The sequence below is a fragment of the Aulonocara stuartgranti genome (genome assembly GCF_965226115.1).
Source record: "Aulonocara stuartgranti genome assembly, chromosome: 5".
NCBI lineage: Eukaryota > Metazoa > Chordata > Actinopteri > Cichliformes > Cichlidae > Aulonocara > Aulonocara stuartgranti.
In genome coordinates, this window is record NC_138943.1 from 22,919,558 (window position 1) to 22,939,005 (window position 19,448).

The 19,448-nt window shown below is 40.8% G+C and overlaps 1 protein-coding gene across 1 annotated transcript; it reads left to right on the forward strand.

The window, feature by feature from the left end:
* Positions 1-1,515: 1,515 nt before the first annotated feature.
* LOC309706038 (uncharacterized protein) lies at positions 1,516-19,447 on the forward strand. Its single transcript, XM_082532237.1, has 52 exons — positions 1,516-2,188; positions 3,239-3,280; positions 4,193-4,327; positions 4,439-4,512; positions 4,605-4,677; positions 4,850-4,939; positions 5,104-5,159; positions 5,720-5,840; positions 5,931-6,107; positions 6,324-6,406; positions 6,592-6,640; positions 6,736-6,825; positions 6,937-7,032; positions 7,537-7,608; positions 7,697-7,783; positions 7,881-8,030; positions 8,178-8,279; positions 8,389-8,565; positions 8,824-8,909; positions 8,991-9,039; positions 9,227-9,316; positions 9,404-9,499; positions 9,598-9,669; positions 9,767-9,853; positions 9,946-10,092; positions 10,775-10,881; positions 10,972-11,152; positions 11,258-11,431; positions 11,518-11,600; positions 11,850-11,898; positions 11,988-12,077; positions 12,182-12,277; positions 12,535-12,606; positions 12,715-12,801; positions 12,925-13,071; positions 13,152-13,288; positions 13,642-13,750; positions 13,836-13,930; positions 14,088-14,223; positions 14,944-15,120; positions 15,214-15,296; positions 15,607-15,655; positions 15,769-15,858; positions 16,037-16,132; positions 16,228-16,299; positions 16,395-16,481; positions 16,619-16,765; positions 16,847-16,995; positions 17,939-18,070; positions 18,160-18,262; positions 18,505-18,554; positions 18,699-19,447. Exons 1-52 carry the CDS (start codon positions 1,826-1,828, stop codon positions 18,724-18,726), a joined length of 5,490 nt encoding a protein of 1,829 aa, XP_082388363.1. The 5' UTR covers positions 1,516-1,825; the 3' UTR covers positions 18,727-19,447.
* Position 19,448: the final 1 nt, after the last annotated feature.

The following is a 19,448-nucleotide window of genomic DNA, read 5'->3' on the forward strand; positions in this document are numbered from 1 at the left end:
GTCAGTTTAGTATTTATGTAATCACGGCAAAGCAAATATTTCTGAAAACAATTACTTCAAAACCAGATATTGCACCTTCATACTAAACATGGTGCAACCAAAACATATTCTTTAATCAGAGCATTATTTTGGGGAAAGTGGTTCAAATGCAAGCCCGTACTAGCTTTTAAAATACACCCACTTTATTAGGTATGCTTGTTTAATTGTTCATTCATGCAAATGTCTAGTTCAAAGTGGGCATTGAAATTGGCAGAATAAAAAGTTGTAAAGTGGTTGTAAAATAGTCAGATGTCGGAGCAGAATGGCCAGACTGCTTCAAGCTTTAAGGAAGGTAACAGGAAATCAGAAAACCACTTTTAACAACAAAGGTATGCAGAAGAACACCTCTGAAAATAAAATAGTGAACAGCAGCAGATGATATCACTCCAGCCAGCAAAGGTCAGGAAACGGTTTGAAATTTGCATGGGCTCATCAAAATTGTACAACTGAAGTTTGGAAAGTATTTCCTGGTCTCATGAGTCTCGATTTCTGCTGGTTTGTAGGATTGGAACCTGACAAACAACCTGGAAGTATGGATCTATCGTGCCTTCTATCAGTGGTTTGTGGTGGTGTAACAGTGTGGAGGTATATTTTCTCTGGGCCTTTAGGACCAATTGTGCATCACTGGTGCCATATACCCTACCTGAATATTATCTATCATGTCCATGGTGTACCTGTCCTCTCATGTCACAAAGGACAGCAAACTGGTTTCTTAAACATGAACTTGAACAAGTTCACTTTACTCAAATTTCCTCAACAGTCATCACAACTCAATGCATGAGAGCACCTTTGGTAGATGGGGAGCTTCTCATCATGGATGTGTAACCAACAAATCTGATATAATAATATGGACCAAAATCTGAAGGGAATGTTTCCAGCACCTTGCTGAATCTATGCCACCAAGAACTGGGGCAGTTCTCGGTGTGGGGGGTAGGGTATTATCTACTCAATAAAGTGGCCATGCTTTAGAAACCGCATGATAATGAAAAGTGTGGGCACGTGGTGTCTCTTAGAAAGTGCTTCATTTTGTGCCAAGAGAAGGAAAAAAAAGTATCGACTTCAAGCAGTTTTAAATGCAAGTGTTTCCAAATTTGTGTGTTCAAGACAATTCTTAACAACTGAATTATAATCTTACTGCAAATTTATCACAGTTAATCTTTACTTACTATACTACTTATTTTTTATAATCTGATAACGTAATCCTAATTACATGTAATTAGTTACTATCCAACCCTGCTTACTGAAATCATGGCAATAGCCTGTGCGCTATTTGGGGGTTTGGGGAGAGATGATAAAGCAGTAGGAAGTATTTCCAAGCGTGTATTGTTGAGTTAATGGGTGGTCTGTGCTTCATCAGACATATACCCTTTTTTCGGATAGTTTGATTATAGAAAACTTACGAACTTCTACATAATGCTGCAGTAATAACAGTGACTGGGTAATTTGACGCAGCAAACAGTCAAAAACGCCTTTTTAGTGGGCGTGTTTTTATCCAGCTAACGGGACTGGGTGAGCAGCAGCTTTCCGGGACTTCTCCGAGATCTGTGCTCAATCAATACTACCGATCCAATCCAGCGATCGCGATCACATTTTAATTGTAGTCCGTATAAAATGCAACACTCGCGAACGGCGAATTAGCGGCGGTGCGTTTGTTCAGGCAGTGGCTCGCACGAGTCATGAAACCGCAGATTAAGTGTTAGGGAAGTCCGATCGCCGTTTTAAAGACAGCAAATATCATTCAGCGAACAGCCTTGCGGTATTTTAGTGGTTTTAGAAGATAACCATAATGCAGAGCGACAAGCCGGAGCCGAGCGAATCCAAGGGCGCCGAGTGTCCGAGCACAGGCGACCGCGAGAAGAAAGCCATGAGTAACGTGGAGGCAGAAACTGACAAACCCAAGGGGATAAGTGCAGTGGCGGTACTCTGGACCTTTGGGAAATGCCTGGGTGCCTTGCTGCCCGTCTACCTTGCCGGATACTATCGGGTCAGCACCAGTCTGCTGGTGTTCGGCATGATGATCTACACGGGATGGAAACATGCCCGAGAAGGCAAGGAGACGCGCCTGAAGTCAGCCATACAGCTGCTCGACAACGAGCAAGAGTACACATCCACGAGAGTGTCCAAAATCAAGCGAGACCTTCCTGCATGGGTAAGACATGAATGTACCTGATGGTCTGAGAGCATATTAAACTTTCTGCTGCTGCACTGTCTCCCCCTTAGCCCACTTTGGCCTAGAGTAACCTTACATTACACAAATCAAGCAAAGCCTGGCACTGAACCATGCAATCACAATACCACTACAGAGGCTACTGTAGGGTGTAATGAGTATTTTTGAGTGATTTATCCCCAACCAGTAATTATTATTTGCTGCAATGGAACTATGGCATGCACCACAGCCTAGTATAGCCTTGAAAAACTTTGGTGCACCGTTGCTCTTTAGCTCCTCAAAGGAGTATGCAGTTTTGTAGAACTCTTTGTCCCTCTTCCTTTCATACAAAGACACTTCCTAAATTCATTGCACACGTGTTTAATTTTAAAACGAAACATGTCTAAAAGCACACAAGGGGATTGTTGCTTCAAAAACAGCTCCAAAAACACTCAAACTGTCTAATCAAAACTGAATGGAGAATCTGTGAGGGCACTAGACCTGCAGTCTATAGTACATCTTTGTAGTAATTGTAGACAGAACGCAAATTCAGAAACCCACATGTGCCTCTGTCATCTAGGAGTATCTGGCCACACCCAAGTGAGGTTCTGTGGGTTCCTGTTTCAGGAGTGATTAAAATGATTGCGTGCATAACCAGACAGAATGCATCTCCTCACTGAAAGGTTCAAAACAGATTTCTCAACATTGTCACGTGGCAGTGCTTTGTCTGAGAGAAACCTATGAAATATACATGGGGGGAAACACTTCAAGCACATATATTGCAAGAGTATCTTGACAACTGACTTACAATGCTTAATGTGTAATAGCCACATCATTTTTAAAGTGATCTTTTTATATAACATATCTTCATCCATTTTTTTGTATAGTTTTTGAAAAGCTTTTTCAGTCTGAACCCTCAGGGAGAGAGCACTGTTGTGATAGCAACAAAGTTACCGGTCATCTGTGAATGAATCATTTCCCTTTCCTCTTGTTTGTTTATCAGTTTCTATATAAAATTTAAGCGTGTCCCTGCCCTCTGTTTCTATCCTTCAGGTAAACTTTCCGGATGTTGAGAAGGTTGAATGGCTGAATAAGGTAAAACATCAACAAGTTCCTCTTTTTCTTCATCATTTTATTGTACAACTGTCCATTTCCCCTCAAGCCCAGCAAACACACGCTGTTCAACAGCCCAGCTGTTGTGTTGATTGACACTTAGTGTGTGCTTGCTGATAAGTACTGTTGCTACCTTAGTGGAAAAAAGGCCACACCCCCACCATTGTGGCCACTCTGTCTGTACTGCAGAGGGGAGGCCCGGTGCCAGACAGCCCACTCAACATTTCCATTTCATTGCAGCCTACCAGACTCACAGGAAAGAGGAGGAGCCACATAGCTCTCCAAACTAAAAAGAAACCCTGCAGCCCCACCCCCATCTCCTTCTAGCTCTTCTAGCCTAGAGAAAGGCCTCTAATACAGACATAAAGAAATAAAAAGCATTCAAGATAGCAGGATCACAAGACGTAAGCATTAGAAAGCAGACAAAGCAGAGGTTTGAGACTGCTTACTGGAGGGGAGGTCAGCAGATTGCTTTACTGCTCAGGCTTCATGCGCCATAAGAGCAGGCAGCTGATGACTCATTCTCCACTTATGCCAGACTCTAACCAACTGTGGGGTTTTTGTTTTTTTGACAAAGTCAGAGGCACGCAAGCAAACTGTGCTCTGTTTTTAGATTCTTTCTCATTGACAATAGACTGAAGACTGCACAGGTTTACATAGCGGTATTAATATTGTGCAGAAAGAACCACATCTAGACCACAGATGTCATACAGCATGTTGTGACCCCAAACAAGAACACTAACAGCTGAGGAGGTTTGGTACACTGCAGCTGTCTCTGTCATTCTTTCTGGTATTTCAAACAGAAGGCGAAAGTTTACTTGAAGCAGTCGTCTCGGTTATGTTTATGAAAGATAAAAACATCGTATTAAAGCATGTGCTTGATATCCTGGCCAGGTCCTGCAGCAGGTGTGGCCCTTTGTCGGCCAGTACCTCGAGAAGCTGCTGGTAGAAACCATCGCTCCTTCTATCCGAGCCTCAAGCAGCCACCTCCAGACCCTCAGCTTTACCAAGGTGGACATGGGAGACAAGGTGATGACACTGAGAGTTTACACAATGCTATGGATTTGCAGCAAAGATCCACACAAGTGATGCATGATGGAGTTATACTGTTCAAACAAATGTCCTTTATGTTTGCTTTAGGCCATGAAGGTTGTAGGGATCAAGGCACACACAGAAAATGACAAGGGACAAGTCTTGCTGGATCTGTATATTAGGTGACTTTTTACTCTTTTGCTTTTTACTCTCTCTTTACTGGAATGTTTCCAGGGTGCTCATATTGGTGACATTTTTGTGCTTATATCTTCAGCTACGTTGGCAACGTGGAGATCAATGTTGAAGTGAAACGGTACTTCTGCAAAGCTGGAGTCAAAGGCATACAGGTTTGTCTTCTTATCCAAGCTTAAAACTACTATGTGGTGACATTATTAGACAACCATTTCATGTAAAGCTTTTAAATGCCAATCTAAAGACCCAGAATTCAGTAAAATACAAAGAAAATCTGCTTTTCTTTATTTAGTGATAATTGGCCTTTCTGTTTCTCTTTTGCTTCAGCTACACGGGATGATGCGAGTGATCCTTGAGCCTCTGATTGGAGATGTGCCCATTGTGGGTGCAGTCTCTATGTTTTTCATCCGTCGGCCTGTAGGTCAATTTATATTTACAATTCACCTCCATTAGTCCTTCTCTTGTTGCACCTTCCAACCCCCATTTCTGTCAATAACACGTGTCCTATAGTCTTGTATGCTATTGGTTTGCTATCAGTCCTTAAAGATTGCTCTACACGGTTCCTTCTTATCTCTTCCCAGAAACTAGACATCAATTGGACTGGACTGACTAATTTGTTGGACATTCCTGGACTGAAGTGAGTCATGCTGAAAAAATCTTGCTTTACACATTATTAATAACCATAGCCTTTAAAGGGAACCAAGTCTGCTTGTTTCCAACTAAATGTTTCCAACTTCATGTACGCTATTCAAGAAGCTTTGCATGATCATGATTCACAGTTAAAAATAATCCCTACTCATCCTATGCAGTGATTTTGTAAAGCCCCACAGTTTAGCTTTACCTCTCTTCCCTTCTGCAAATTCAAGGCAAATTTCTGCTAATTGAATGCCCTTCATAAACAGACAAGTGGGCGGGGCTTCTCTCTGCTTGCAAGAGATGAACATTTAGTGACGTGAGCCTGATCAAGATCGTTTGGCTCAGAGGAATCACCTGTACATAGGCTGACTTCATTGTTTGAAACTTCTGTCATATTTAAGATGTGCATGCAACATTAACAGTATATTTATAAGAGAAACTAAAGAAAGTACAATATTTTCCCTTCAAAAATGTCGTTTCAATAATTTACTTTTATTGTACAATGAAAATTAAATGATTTTTAGTGCTGCCACTGAAATATTACTCTGTTCTATGTTTTAGTGTCATGTCAGACAGCATGATTATGGATGCTATTGCCTCCTTCTTGGTGCTGCCCAACCGCCTGGTTGTCCCGCTGGTTCCTGGCCTGCCTGTGGCCCAGCTACGCTCTCCTTTGCCCAGGGTAAGGCCTGAATATTCATCTGCACATTCAGACTACAATTGTACTTCAAGCTTTAAAACACTAGTATATGAACCTCTTCTCCTCTCTCAGGGTGTTGTACGCATCCACCTACTGGAGGCACAGAAACTAGTAGCCAAGGACAACTATGTGAAAGGGGTCATGGCAGGCTTGTCTGACCCCTACGCCATATTAAGGGTGGGACCTCAGACCTTCACCTCCAAACACATTGACAACACAGATGCCCCCAAGTGGGGAGAGATGTATGAGGTGAGGAGAAAGGTTTTTTGTTTTCTTTGTAAACCATCAGCACGTAAATTGGAAAATGTTGTCTTTCACACATCATTTCACTTTGTTCTGTATTTGAGTGTTTCTCCTGATATATCAGTCACTGGCATTGTTCATTTTCATTCACGAGGCTGCAGACAGCTTCCATACAAGCCCCTTTGTCAGTCGTCATGTCCTTATATGTGTTCCGTACATCAGGTTATTGTCCATGAAGTACCTGGTCAAGAGTTGGAGGTTGAGGTATATGACAAAGACCCAGACAAGGATGATTTCTTGGGCAGGTACATATGCATAATTCATGTCCTGGTTGAATCTCATGTTGTCACCTTTCATTTGTCACCTGCATGAACAGTGGGGAAAAGTACTTCGAATGTACAGAGTCTCCTTTCTGTTCTGTTGATCATTGAAATTGCACTACTGTATTTTGTTTTTAATCCTTCTTGTCTTGCACTCCTCCTCCTTATAGGACCAAATTGGATTTGGGCATTGTGAAGAAATCCATAGTTGTCGATGATGTAAGTGAGCAGTTTTCTTTTTTATCTTTGCCACACTGAGGATGATTTTTTTTAATCATAAGACGGTGAAAGTATGTCTGAATGTGTCTTCCCAGTGGTTCACTCTGAAGGACACAGATTCTGGACGGGTTCACTTCAGGCTAGAGTGGTTGAGTTTGCTGCCAAGCACTGATCAACTAGAGCAGGTCTGAGTGTCTAATTTTCACTGATGATCAGCTTTTCGTGTGTCATCGAGGAGACTTGTGTTTGTTGTCAAACAATTACACTAAAAGAAATGTTGTAAAATCATCATCTAGGTCCTGAAGAGGAACGAGAGCATCACCAACAAGAATGCTGATCTCCCTTCTTCAGCCATCTTGGTTATCTATTTGGATAAGGCTGAGGCGCTTCCTGTGAGTCAAATAAGTGTGCTTTCTGTGCCCACATTCGTGCACAGCTCAGAGCTGCTTCCTGTGTGTGGTTAAACTAACTGAGCTGAAACTGCTATTTGTTTCGCATTCCACAAGTTTGTTGCCTTGGCCTCAAACCCAGTTTAGTCTGTTCCACTGTTGATGAATATGGGTAACTCTATCCAAAACTGTTACACACTTTTCAGACTCTTCTAATTTTGTCATATATTTAAGAAGAAAAACAAAAGTTAAAGAAACTTTGGAAGAAAACCCCCGGCTTATTGTTTTTTCTCTTTGCAAACTTAGACTTCCTGATTGTGCCAGGCAGCACGGTGCTTCATTTCAGTTATTTGTGCTGTTGCTATGGTAGCCATGCACATACTTTCATTGTGACCGACCTCATGTTCTTATAATAGTAGATAAATCTATTTGTTGTGCTGCTCTTGGTTACAGAATGTCAGTGTCTTACTCTGCATTCATATCTGTCCGCAACTGTGTACGTTTTAGATGAAGAAGGGAAATAAAGAGCCCAATCCCATGGTGCAGTTATCTGTGAAGGACGTCACTAGAGAGAGCAAGGTACATCTCCTGGGAAAGCCATTTAAAATTCTCTTGATATGTTTTGTTTATTTTTTTGTCATATGCACATTTTCCGTCTTCTCTTTAGACTTGTTACACAACCATTAATCCAGAGTTTGAAGAAGCTTTTACCTTCTTCATCCACGATCCTCGCAACCAGGACATAGACATTCAGGTAGTAGATGATGAGATTATGTACCATTTACTATGCAATAAAACTCATCTTTGATAATCTGACGGGTGATGGTGTTGAACTGTCTTTTCTTCATTAGGTGAAGGATGCTGACCGTGTGCAGACGCTGGGAAACCTGACCATCCCGTTGTCCCGTCTCTTATCAAATTCCAATCTTTCTCTGGACCAATGGTTCCAGTTGGAAAACTCTGGATCAGCCAGTCGCATCTACCTCAATGCGATTCTCAGGGTAAATGGGACTAAGACCTATGATCCTGCACTGTTATAATGTCTAATAAACACACTAACAAAAAAGTGGAGTGTAGGAAGTGATTAATTCCAAATTCAATTAAGAATTTTTGTCTTTCTGCTTCTCCTTTTTCCCATTTCACCAAAGGTCCTGTGGTTAGACGAAGAGCGCATTCCATCTGATGTGTCCTCCAGCTTATCCCAACAGCTCCCACAGCAGACCTCTGCCCATCCTAGCTTCGCTACAGAGGTAATACAGGACAGTCCAGTTATTTTTTTCTTTTTACTTGATAGCTCTTAGGATCTTGCTAGTATTTTCTTTATTTTTTAAAAATTTAAAATGCACATTTTTATTTCAGGGACTGCTGAGAATTCACCTGTTGGCAGGTCAGAATCTTGTTCCGAAAGATAACCTGATGGGAGGCATGGTGAAAGGCAAGAGTGACCCCTATGTCAAGATCAGCATTGGGGGTGAAACATTCACAAGCGAAGTTATCAAAGGCAATCTTAACCCCACCTGGAACGAGATGTATGAGGTAAGAAATTGCTGTAAAATTTTAAAGAATAATCTGCGCTTTTGTGTGTAATTAAGTAAGGAATTTTATTTCAAGACAAGTGGTTCACATCAAATAAAAACAAGAAAATAGAGAACCAGAGAACCATTTTAAAATAAAATCTAAATCCAAGTTTAAAAAGACAAGTCTTCAGCTGCTTTTTGGCTGAGTAGTTCATTTAGTTGCAGTGTAATTAGTTAAAAAGGGTCCTTTGAGATGTGTACTTGGTTTGCCCCTCAGGTTATTTTAACCCAGCTTCCAGGCCAGGACCTGCATTTGGAGGTCTTTGATAAAGACATCAACATGAAGGATGACTTCATGGGCAGGTAACTATATCTAAATCAAGCATCACAATGCTTATTACCATCTACATGATCTATTCTAATCTTGTATGTGTTGACATGCAGGCTGAAGATCAGTCTAAAGGATCTCATTGATGCTCAGTACACTGATCAGGTGGGCATGTGCTAGTGTTAGCCTGTAGGAATGTGATTAGCCACCTACATAGAGTTTTAGTATTTCAGGTACAGACACATATGAAATTTTAGAAAAATGCAAATGATAGATCTGCTTGAACTTTTTCTCTAAAATTACTTAATTAAAGATAGTTCAGACATTAAAATGATTTCTCTTTATTTTTCAGTGGTACACGCTCAGTGATGTGAAGTCTGGTCGTGTACACCTGATATTGGAATGGGTTCCAACAGCCTCAGAGTCAGACAGATTGGACCAGGTCAGTAATATCGAAACAAGCCACGGATTAATGAACACCTTGTGCTGAGCTTGATTTATATTCTGCGGTTGCTTTCTGCATCTTTAGGTTCTTCAGTTCTATTCCCAACAGTCCTACAAGAACAAGGCAGTTCCCTCGGCAGGCCTGCTGTTTGTGTTTGTCGAGCAGGCAGATGGATTGTCAGTAAGTCTTTTAATACTGCTTTGTAGGACAGACTGTAGAACTAGGAGCTGACCTTTGGACTCCAAATAAATATTACTGACTGTTGTCTCTTCCTGCAGGTGAAGAAGAGTGGAAAAGATCCAAAAGTAGGAGCAGAGTTAACTCTTGGAGCAAAGTCTCGAAAAACTACAGTAAGACTTCAAGCCCTCATCCTGATACTTCTGCTTCTCTTTCAGTACTAAGATTGGCAAAGAACTCTATGGATTGACTCTTTTGTCTCGTCTTAAGGTGTGTGATCGTACAACATCACCTCAGTGGAATGAAGCATTCTGCTTCCTGGTTCGTGACCCCAGAGAGGCTATTCTTCTTGTTAAGGTAAGATGACTTCGGTGTATTATAAAACTTATCCTCATGTAAACAGATCTCTCATATAGAAGTTGTTAATACCAAATATTGTGTTTTTCCAGCTCTCCCACAGCTGGACCTTACCCATGGGCTCTGTGGTTATTCCTATTCGAGAGCTGCTCTCTGAACCAGAGCTGGTCCTGGACCAGTGGTTCCATCTGGATGGAGCCTCACCTGAGAGCCAGATTCTTTTGAGAACTGAACTCAAGGTATGTCAGTCTTTGTCTCTCTCAGTTTTTCAGTTCAACTTTTTTTTTGTTTGTTTGTTTTGTTTTTTTGTTATCTTCTAAATTAAGCATAGTTGTAGTTTAAGTGAGTCAGAGCATCAAGCTCAGCTTCAGTCCCAACATATCAGTTGATCTCAGTGCCAGTCCACAGTTTCTGAGGGCTCATATAGGGCACACTATATGAGCCGCTTTAGTTGCTGAACCCCTGCAAGCTGCTTTGCAACCCTCCTTTACTCCAGCTCCTAGTATCCTGCTTTATGTGACATATCGGTGTCATAGCTGTTGTCACTGTTGCCTGCTCTGTATTCTTGTTATTATTCTTGCTGTTGCGCCCTCTGCCCATGGCTTTCCATGTTAGCATAGTGCAACCAAAGGAGGTGGCAGAACAAAGCTATGCTTAATTTAAATCACTGCAGATACAAATATCAATCTTCAGTTTTAACTATGTTGGTTTAGACCGAAATATTTAACATATTTCATATGAATAAGTGAATATCATTAACTTTTGTTTTCGCGATAAGTCCCCTTCTCTGACTTTAATTCTCTCTTTTATTTCCTTTTTTGCTCATTTTTTTGTTCTTTTTCTAATTTGTTTTTGCAACGGGTGTAATGACTGTGTAATAAATAACATAGTTAATTTAGAACAATGTCCATTTAACTACAGATGCTGATTCCAAGCAAATGTCCTGTTACCGCTGATAAAACTAAGGTGACTGCGGTGTCAGATCCTTCTGCTGCTAAGCAGAAACAGGAGACAGAAAAAACGCTCAAGTAAGATTATTTATTCAGTAAAGTCTATTTCTGTTTAGCCACCAGATTTCCCTCTTAAACTTGACTGATTTCTAATCGCTGTGTTTTTAGGTCGAGCTCAATAGACACTCCTCCCGTGGAGACTATTGTCTCTTCAGTGACTTCGCATGAAGATGCCGATGCCAAAAAAAAGGCAGCTGATTCAATTCCAGATGAGACGGAAGAAGAATCACCAAGTCCTGCCATAACACAGCCCCCTCATACTTCCCCAGACATCAGCTTTGCCAGTCAGGTAACATCACAACACACTGATCTACAGAAGCAGATACGAGAAGCAGGGCACGACAAAATCCTGTTTGTTAAAAAGCCGCATGGATGAAAATATCCCTCCCTTTAGGGTCTGCTGAGGATCATCCTGCTGGAGGCCCAGAGTCTTGTTGCCAAAGATAAAGTGATGGGTATGGCAAAAGGCAAGAGTGACCCTTACGCTAAGATCAGTGTCGGTGAAGAAAGTTTTAAGAGCAACGTGATCAAGGAAAACCTCAACCCGGTCTGGAATGAGATGTATGAGGTGTGTATGAGGGGCTGCATAAAATCAGAAGGCCTGTTACCACCTAACATCTGTGACTTTGACTAAACTTGTTTGTGTTCTCTAAGGTGGTTTTGAGGCCTCAGTCAGGACAGGAAATGCAAGTGGAACTGTATGATAAAGACATGGACAAAGATGACTTCCTGGGCAGGTAGGGGCTAATGTGGAGGTCTACACTTGTTCAGAACTGAGTCAGAGGAGTCAGATCACACTAAGATAACTACCTGAGCATAGCAGTTGGTAAACAAATGTGTATACTGGCAAAAAAACCCAGTGTCAGTCGACCATGATATGATGTTTATCACAGTACACTAGTAAAAAAAACAAAACACTGTTTCTAAATTCAGAATCGCTGAAACAGGAATTGTGCATAATGTGCATAATCTTCTTTGTTGACTAGATTCAAAATCAGCGTGGCAGACATAATCAGCTCCCAGTACTTAGACCAGGTGGGTATTGTAGATATTTTCTTACTAAATGTGTGTACGCCTTGTGCATTTATAAACTGTAATCCAATGTTTGAGCACCTCTGTTTCAGTGGTACACCTTGAATGATGTAAAGTCTGGCCGTGTCCGTCTGATCCTGGAGTGGGTTTCAACAGTGTCCCATAATAACACCCTAGACCAAGTCAGTGCATGTTTCTGTACACAAACAAAATGCTCCTTCTCTGATTCGCTGTGCACATCGGTGCTGAGTCACTAATGTATTTTTTATTTGATTCTCTGCTGCAGGTAATGCATTTGCTGTCTCTGCAGTCTTACCAGAACAAGGCCACTCCCTGTGCAGCACTCCTCTTTGTTTATGTGGACAGAGCGCACTCATTGCCTGTGAGTCCCTTGTAATTTTGCACAGTGAAAATCATTATGATAGACAGTTTGATTATGAGTTCGTTTACGCACATAAAGTGAAAAATTGCCACTTTTAACACTTTATATTTTATAAGATAGTATTGGATGTCATAATTACGGAGAATAATGTCTACTGGGATAAACTCTGATCACACTTAAATTGGAGAAGTTAAGAAAATAGATGAAAGGAATTCAAACTATTCATGTAATCTAATCTTTTTTATTTCTGTGTACAGTTCAAAAAAAGTGGAAAGGAGCCCAAGGCTGGAGCTGAGCTGGTGTTTGGTAACACAGTCTACAAAACTAAGGTATGAAATTAATAATATATGTGACATAATATACTATAACTTCACACCTGATTTTTTTTTAAAAGAGAAATAATTTATTACCATTCTTTATCCATTTTCTGCCTGAAGGTGTGCGATCGCACGAGTGCTCCTCAGTGGAACGAAGGATTCTACTTCAAAGTACACAATCCCAAAGAGGAGATGCTCATCATAAAGGTAAATGTCCTGAATTTGTTACAGTACAATACACAGTACAGTACAATAGCATTTAAAGTCTGCTGCTGCCCTCTTCATTTCAAGTGCTGACTGATATCACAAATGTGTCCTTTCGCTGTGTAGCTCTCCAGTGCGTGGGACCAGCCAATGGGATCTCTGGTAGTTCCTGTGAGACAGCTTCTCTCTGAACCACAGCTGGTCCTGGACCAGTGGATGCCTCTTGATGGAGCATTACCTGAAAGCGAGATCCTCCTGAGGGCTGAGCTCAAGGTATGAAGATATGTACACTCTACATTAATGTTACTGTGACTGACATCAAGGAACCCCAACTGAAAATGTGTCATTAACAGATTCTTAACTCGAGGATGGATGAAGTTCCACGGCCGACTGTGACCACTGTAAAGAAAGAGGACACCAGCACCCACACAGAAAAGGCATCCGCAGCAGCTGGCAAGGAGGAAAAAAGTTCAGAGATGCCAACGCACAAGTGAGTCATTTGCGTGTGAAATCTATAATCTCACGTTGAAGCTAATGCTGCTGTACCCGAGACTGTAGTCTTATTCAAAAACAGTTAAAACCAAAGTTAGAAGTGCTGCTAAGGAAAATAAGCAGTTCATACACCTTTAATTTAAACACAAATAAGCTTAATAAATAGAAGATATTAAATGTGCTCCCTGTTGGTGAGTGAAGGTTTAGGAAACGTGCTCCTTGATGTCATATACCACTTAAATATATAGACATAGTTGCACTAGGACTGCACAGGACGCATCATTCAGATGGTATTATGTCTGACAAGCTTTATTCCAGACTTTCATGTTTTTAGAATAATGTTGCTCTTAGGTCTGTTGCAGTATCAAACCAGACTAAAGAACCTGAAGCAAATCCTGCAACTGCTACAGAGATGGCTCCTCATGTTGAACCAGCACATGACCCATCCCCTGCTGCCGCAGTGAGTCACATCACACAAAAGTCAGTTGTTACTCTGCCCCAGATGTCTGTTTTCGTCTTCATAACATTAATGTAATTTTGCTCAGCTGGTGGACAAGCCAGCCGATGCAGAAGAGCACCGCACACAGCCCCACACAGCAGACAGAGGAGACTTTGAACCACAGAAAAAGCAAACAGAAGGGTGAGCTCCACGTGACAGCAAACACAACTATATTGTTCCTTCAGTTTTTCATATTTTTGTCATGTTTGCCTCAAACAAACAATTTGAAAAAAAAAACATAATGAGAAAAAAAAATCTTCTCCATTTTCTGTGTGTTTGGATATGAATGAATTTCCAGTTTGGGCAATCTTGCTCACGCCACAGTGGCAGGTCTTCCCACTGACACTAAAAAGCCAGAAGTGGTTCCTGAAATCCCCAAACCTGCTCAGGTTCTTCCACCACACACAACCCCGAGCCAGGGCTTTGCTCAAGAGGTGAGTGTAGTTCTGTGTTTGTTATCAGCATGGAAAGGAAAGCAGTATCATGTAATTTGCTTTTGAGTTCATATATACATATTCAGATCATTCTGGAGGTCTAATTCTAATGTTTTGAAATGTAGGGCTCCATTAAGCCTGTGTTTTTTCATTACCTCACATTAGACAATATCCTCCCAGCGATTCCATGTGTCCTCAGATATTCGGTGGGGATAATTAGATAAATGGATGCTGCTGGGATTCAACCTATCATTTGGGTTTCTAAACAGCCCCTCATGTCTCTTTCTGCACAGCAGGATTTTCTTCCTCCTGTTATTTTACTCTGAGCTCTACTAGAATGGCCCCCTCTGTTGTGTCATACCAGCTTCAAGGAAGAAGAAGGACATCTAGAGGCTTAAAACAAAATGAGCATGTTGCAAACGCAACTTATAATGTAGGATACTCTTAATGATGGATCCTTTGCTAATTTGAACAAGAAAAGCAGGTTTTCATTAAGTAGTTAAACAAATCTCTGATTGATGGTTATCTCTAAAGATTTATCTATGAAAGTGACAAAAGAATGTCAGATTAACAGCTAGTAAGCAAGAAATTCCTGTTTTCCAGTCTTCCGTGGGAAGGACAGAAATGATCTGGATCACACTGAAATGTATACACAGACAACGAACGTCTGCTCTGTTCTGTGGTACTTTCTGTATAACACTTGCAGTCTTCATGCTGTAGGGGCTCCTGAGGATTCACCTGCTGGAGGCCCAGAATCTGGTTGCAAAGGATAACCTGATGGGGGGGATGGTGAAGGGCAAGAGCGATCCCTATGTCAAGATCAACGTAGGCGAGGTTGCATTCAAGAGCCATGTTATCAAGGAGAATCTAAACCCAACATGGAACGAAATGTATGAGGTAAGCTGTTTAAGGTTGTTGTTTATTATCTGAGCTTTGATTTGTCTGAAGTAGTTTTTTTGACAAATGTTTGCTTCTCTTACTTTTAAACAGGTCGTTGTGAAAGGGCACAGCATCCAGGAGATCAAGTTTGAAGCATTTGATAAGGATATAGATTCTGATGACTTTCTAGGAAGGTGTGTTTCCTACTCTAAAGAATCAGTGCTGTGTTTCACTGGTCTAGCTTGATTGCAGCTTCCACCTCGAGCCATGGAAAATGAAAGATAAAACATTTTTGTTTTATTTAAAACAAATTTCCACCTGTATAAAATTAATTGAGAATACCATTTACATTATTGTTATTAATCCAGTATTGACTGCTTTTTTCACAAAGCCTTTCTCTTAAAACTCCTGACATCTGGAAATCAGCCTGAAGTAAACATGGTCATATTATGTGAACTTAAACTCGTGTTGTTGTTAATCATTTGCCTGTATTCGTGTTCACAGATTCAGTATTAAGCTAAATGAGGTCATAAGATCACAGTACACAGATCAGGTTAGTCATGCAAACCTTGAGCCACACCCTGTGTGTTTTTAACTCAGTGTTGCCTGTTTTCCTCGTACAAAGAGTTTGTCATGTTTCTCTAACAAACGTTGTCTCTCTTGCAGTGGTACACTCTGAAGGACGTGAAATCTGGACAGGTTCACTTGATACTGGAGTGGGTTCCTGCAGTGTCAAATGCAGCCAGACTGGAGCAGGTGGGCCCCCCAGACCGTGTTAATAAACTCACTCAGTTCAGCCTCGCTCTGTTCATTTAAACATGGAGTAATATGCCTCCGGCCTCCTAGAATGCTGTTGAGCAACATAGCACCACACAAGGTATATTCACTTTGCAAAATAATCACCTGACCTAACTGGCTGTGCTCCATGCCACAGGTGCTGCAGCTTCAGTCTCTCCAGGCTTTTAAGAACAAAGCTGTCCCTGCTGCAGCTCTGCTCTTTGTCCATATAGACAGAGCACATTCATTATCTGTAAGTCGCCCGCAGTTCATTGATACACTGTGCACAAGTTGACAGAAACAATCCCACGTGCTGTGTAACTTGAATGCCTCTCTTTTGCTTCATAGTTGAAGAAGAGTGGAAAAGAACCAAAAGCCGGAGCTGAGCTTGTTCTGGGTGAAACAGCCTACAAAACCAAAGTGAGGCTCTTTCTCTCATGATGCTCTGCAACTCAGTGTGATAATTGCTTTTTTTACTGCTATATTAATCGTATCATTTCATCACACTTTATCAGCTCTGTGACCGCAGTACCAGTCCTCAGTGGAATGAGTCTTTCTACTTTGTGGTCCATGATCCTAAGCATGATATGCTTGTGGTGAAAGTAAGATATTTATCTACATCTGTTTTTAACTTTTGCCATACTTCTTGCATTCATTTCTGTGTACAGATTTAATTTGCTTACATGTAAGAGTACTAATATTGGGGTGATTTTCATTCTCACGCTCTTTTGCATCGCAGTTGTCGAGTGGCTGGGACCAGCCAATGGGATCTCTGGTGATTCCTGTCAAGAATCTGCTTGCAGAGCCACAGCTGGTTCAGGATCAGTGGTTCCATCTGGATGGAGCATCACCTGAAAGTCAAATCCTGCTTAGGGCTGAACTCAAGGTGATAACATCTGACAGATAAAAGCAAATGAGTTGACTCGTTACTGCGCACTCTTACTGTTATCCTGGATGTGTTTTATAGATACTGGCATCCAAAATGACGGATTTGATTGGTGCAGGGACTTTGCCCTGTGCTGCTTCTGGGTGCAGTTCTGGAAACGGGCAGGTGAAGCTGTCGCTTTCATACGCCTCGCAAGAGAGAAAGCTCATTGTCATCGTTCACGCCTGCAGGTGTGTGAAACAAAACATTTAAATCGCATGAGTGCTGCATATGAATATTATGCATCTGAGGCTGTGTTAAAGGAAGGTGTTTGTAATAGTATAACACAACCTCATCATAACTTCATCATAAACTTACCATGTTTCTGCGTGGGGTCAAAAACAGGTCATAAATGAAATTCATGTTTATTTTCACCAACTTTATACTGACAGAAAGATCATTTTGAATTCATTTTGCACATCTTCTGATGTGGCTGTACGAAAACTGAATTCAGCACATGATGGAAACAACACCTGAGTCCATCAGAAATGCCTGTATGTTGTTGCATTGAAAAACATTCTGCTCTGCATTTCTGTTGGTCTCTAACACTTTAGGAAAAACCCACAAATAGGGAAATTATTAATGATAACTCAAAGAATATTTCATGCTATGTTGACTGCTCCATATATTGAAGAAGAAACTGTATTGCTCTAACATACTAAATGAAAAATAATGTCTCCATCATATGATATGACAACCTTTTCGCACGAACTGTGAGACCGTTAATTTTATAGGCTAATGCTTTATGTTCATTTAACAGATGCTAGATTTTAATAGAGTTATCCAGGGTATGAGTGATCTAATGGTAGCAGATTTTCTGTTAGGTAGAAAATATATTCATAGACATTGTGGGCTTTACCAATAGACGCACAATGAAGCATCTTTAGGAAATGCACCCCCTGTCCAGTGGATACTTGGAGTGAGAGCTGCAACTTATACTTATATCTGAGTTTCTCATGTTTGCTTGTTGTACTTTTGCTTTTGAAGTTGACTGTTCATGAACTCAAAATAACTCCCGGGAAACATCAAAGTGCTCCCACCCCTGCTGGCATGTCTTAAAACATTTTTACAGTTAACTTTTGTTCATCTTTGCTATATTTCATTTTTATATTGTTTATTTTTTTATCCACACAGAGGTCTGTTGTCGCAACATAAAGATGGTGTGGACAGCTATGTCTCCCTCATGCTGCTACCAGATAAAAGCAAGGCCACTAAGAAAAAAACAGGAGTGAAGAAGAGAGACCTCAACCCAGAATTTAATGAAAGGTTGCACTACCTTTTTTCTCCTTTGTAGGTTTTGTTATCCCTAAAGATCTGACCTAGTGTTTTAATAATCTTTTTGTACTTTTTTAAAGGTTTGAGTATGATCTGCCTAAGGACGAGATAAGATTCAGACGCCTCAGTGTATCAGTGAAAAATAACTCCTCTTCATTCAGAAGCCGAGACGTCATTGGACAGGTCAGACTGAAATCATATTTGTAGCTCTTCCTGCATCTGTTACATGGCTTTAAATATACTGCCAAACAGCACACTGAGATTCGGTTGGGTAAAATGTACTCCAATCTCCTCACTGTGCCTTAGCTGGTAGCGTAAATTGCATTGATTCCATAAATGTGTTTTATCTTTTCACTCTGAAATGCTGTGAATACAGGCAGAAACTGTGTTCATGCAGATGCTGACATGACATTCCCATTCTTTAGGTGCAGCTCGAGTTGGCTGAGGTGAACCTCGTGTCTGGTGTCACAGAATGGTGAGCAGAAGAGATCTGGTTTCATCCAGACTGTATTTACATTTATTCAAATGCTCAAGCTTGATGGTCATTATTTCTGACCATTTTTATTGACCATCAGGAACTCTTACTATCATTCAATGACTGTTCCACCTCATCTTCCAGGTTCACTCTCAAGGATGAAGCTGAATAGAAATCGCTGCTTGCTGATGCCGTAGTACAGTGATGAAAACGTCATCATTCAAATCCTGCTGCTGCTAATCACACCGATGCCTTCTCCTCTGTACTTCTGCACACAGTGCCAGCATGGCAGCCTTACCTATATCCACCCAGCTCACTGTGTTATAGCATCTAGTATAGAAGTGCACAGCTCTCGTATTCACATACAACCACATACATACAAGTCACCAAAGATAAGTAGAAAGAAGCAGCTAAGTTTAAAAAAAAAAGGTGTAAGTAAGTTATGATTGAAAATTATATGAAGAAATTGAATTTAAAGACTGAACAGAGAAAGTGATGGATGAAGTGGCCTGAAGGTGTCATGTTACATTTTATTGCTTTGTTTGCTCCTTGTTGCTGTGAGAGTGTTTTAAATCTTGTTTGAAGTGCAGCAACATTATAGCTTTTAGTTGATTTTCATGTATCACTCATGAATTTTAATGCCATTTCAGTATTTTAATCTTGTTTTGTTTACCAGCTTAAGGTGGATTTTTTTATATTTCACATTGCCACGCAGCTTTTGAGAGTGCCTTTGGAAATAGTTTTTGTATGGTTATTTTTTTACAGCTAAGGATGTGTTACACATATTTCCACAGTTATGGTTTAATTTGTGTATATTTGCAAAGGTCATTGATCAGGTGGGAAAATGTTATTGAAAAGATGGCAACAAAAATAAACAGATTTTGCACAGCTCAC

What these genes read in the sequence shown, in the direction of transcription:
- LOC309706038 (XM_082532237.1), top strand. Translation starts at nt 1,826, where the DNA reads ATGCAGAGCGACAAGCCGGAGCCGAGCGAATCCAAGGGCGCCGAGTGT. An exon ending in TGCTTAGGGCTGAACTCAAG is followed by an intron (nt 16,766 to 16,846) that starts GTGATAACATCT and finishes TGTGTTTTATAG; the next exon opens with ATACTGGCATCCAAAATGAC. An exon ending in GTCATCGTTCACGCCTGCAG is followed by an intron (nt 16,996 to 17,938) that starts GTGTGTGAAACA and finishes TTATCCACACAG; the next exon opens with AGGTCTGTTGTCGCAACATA.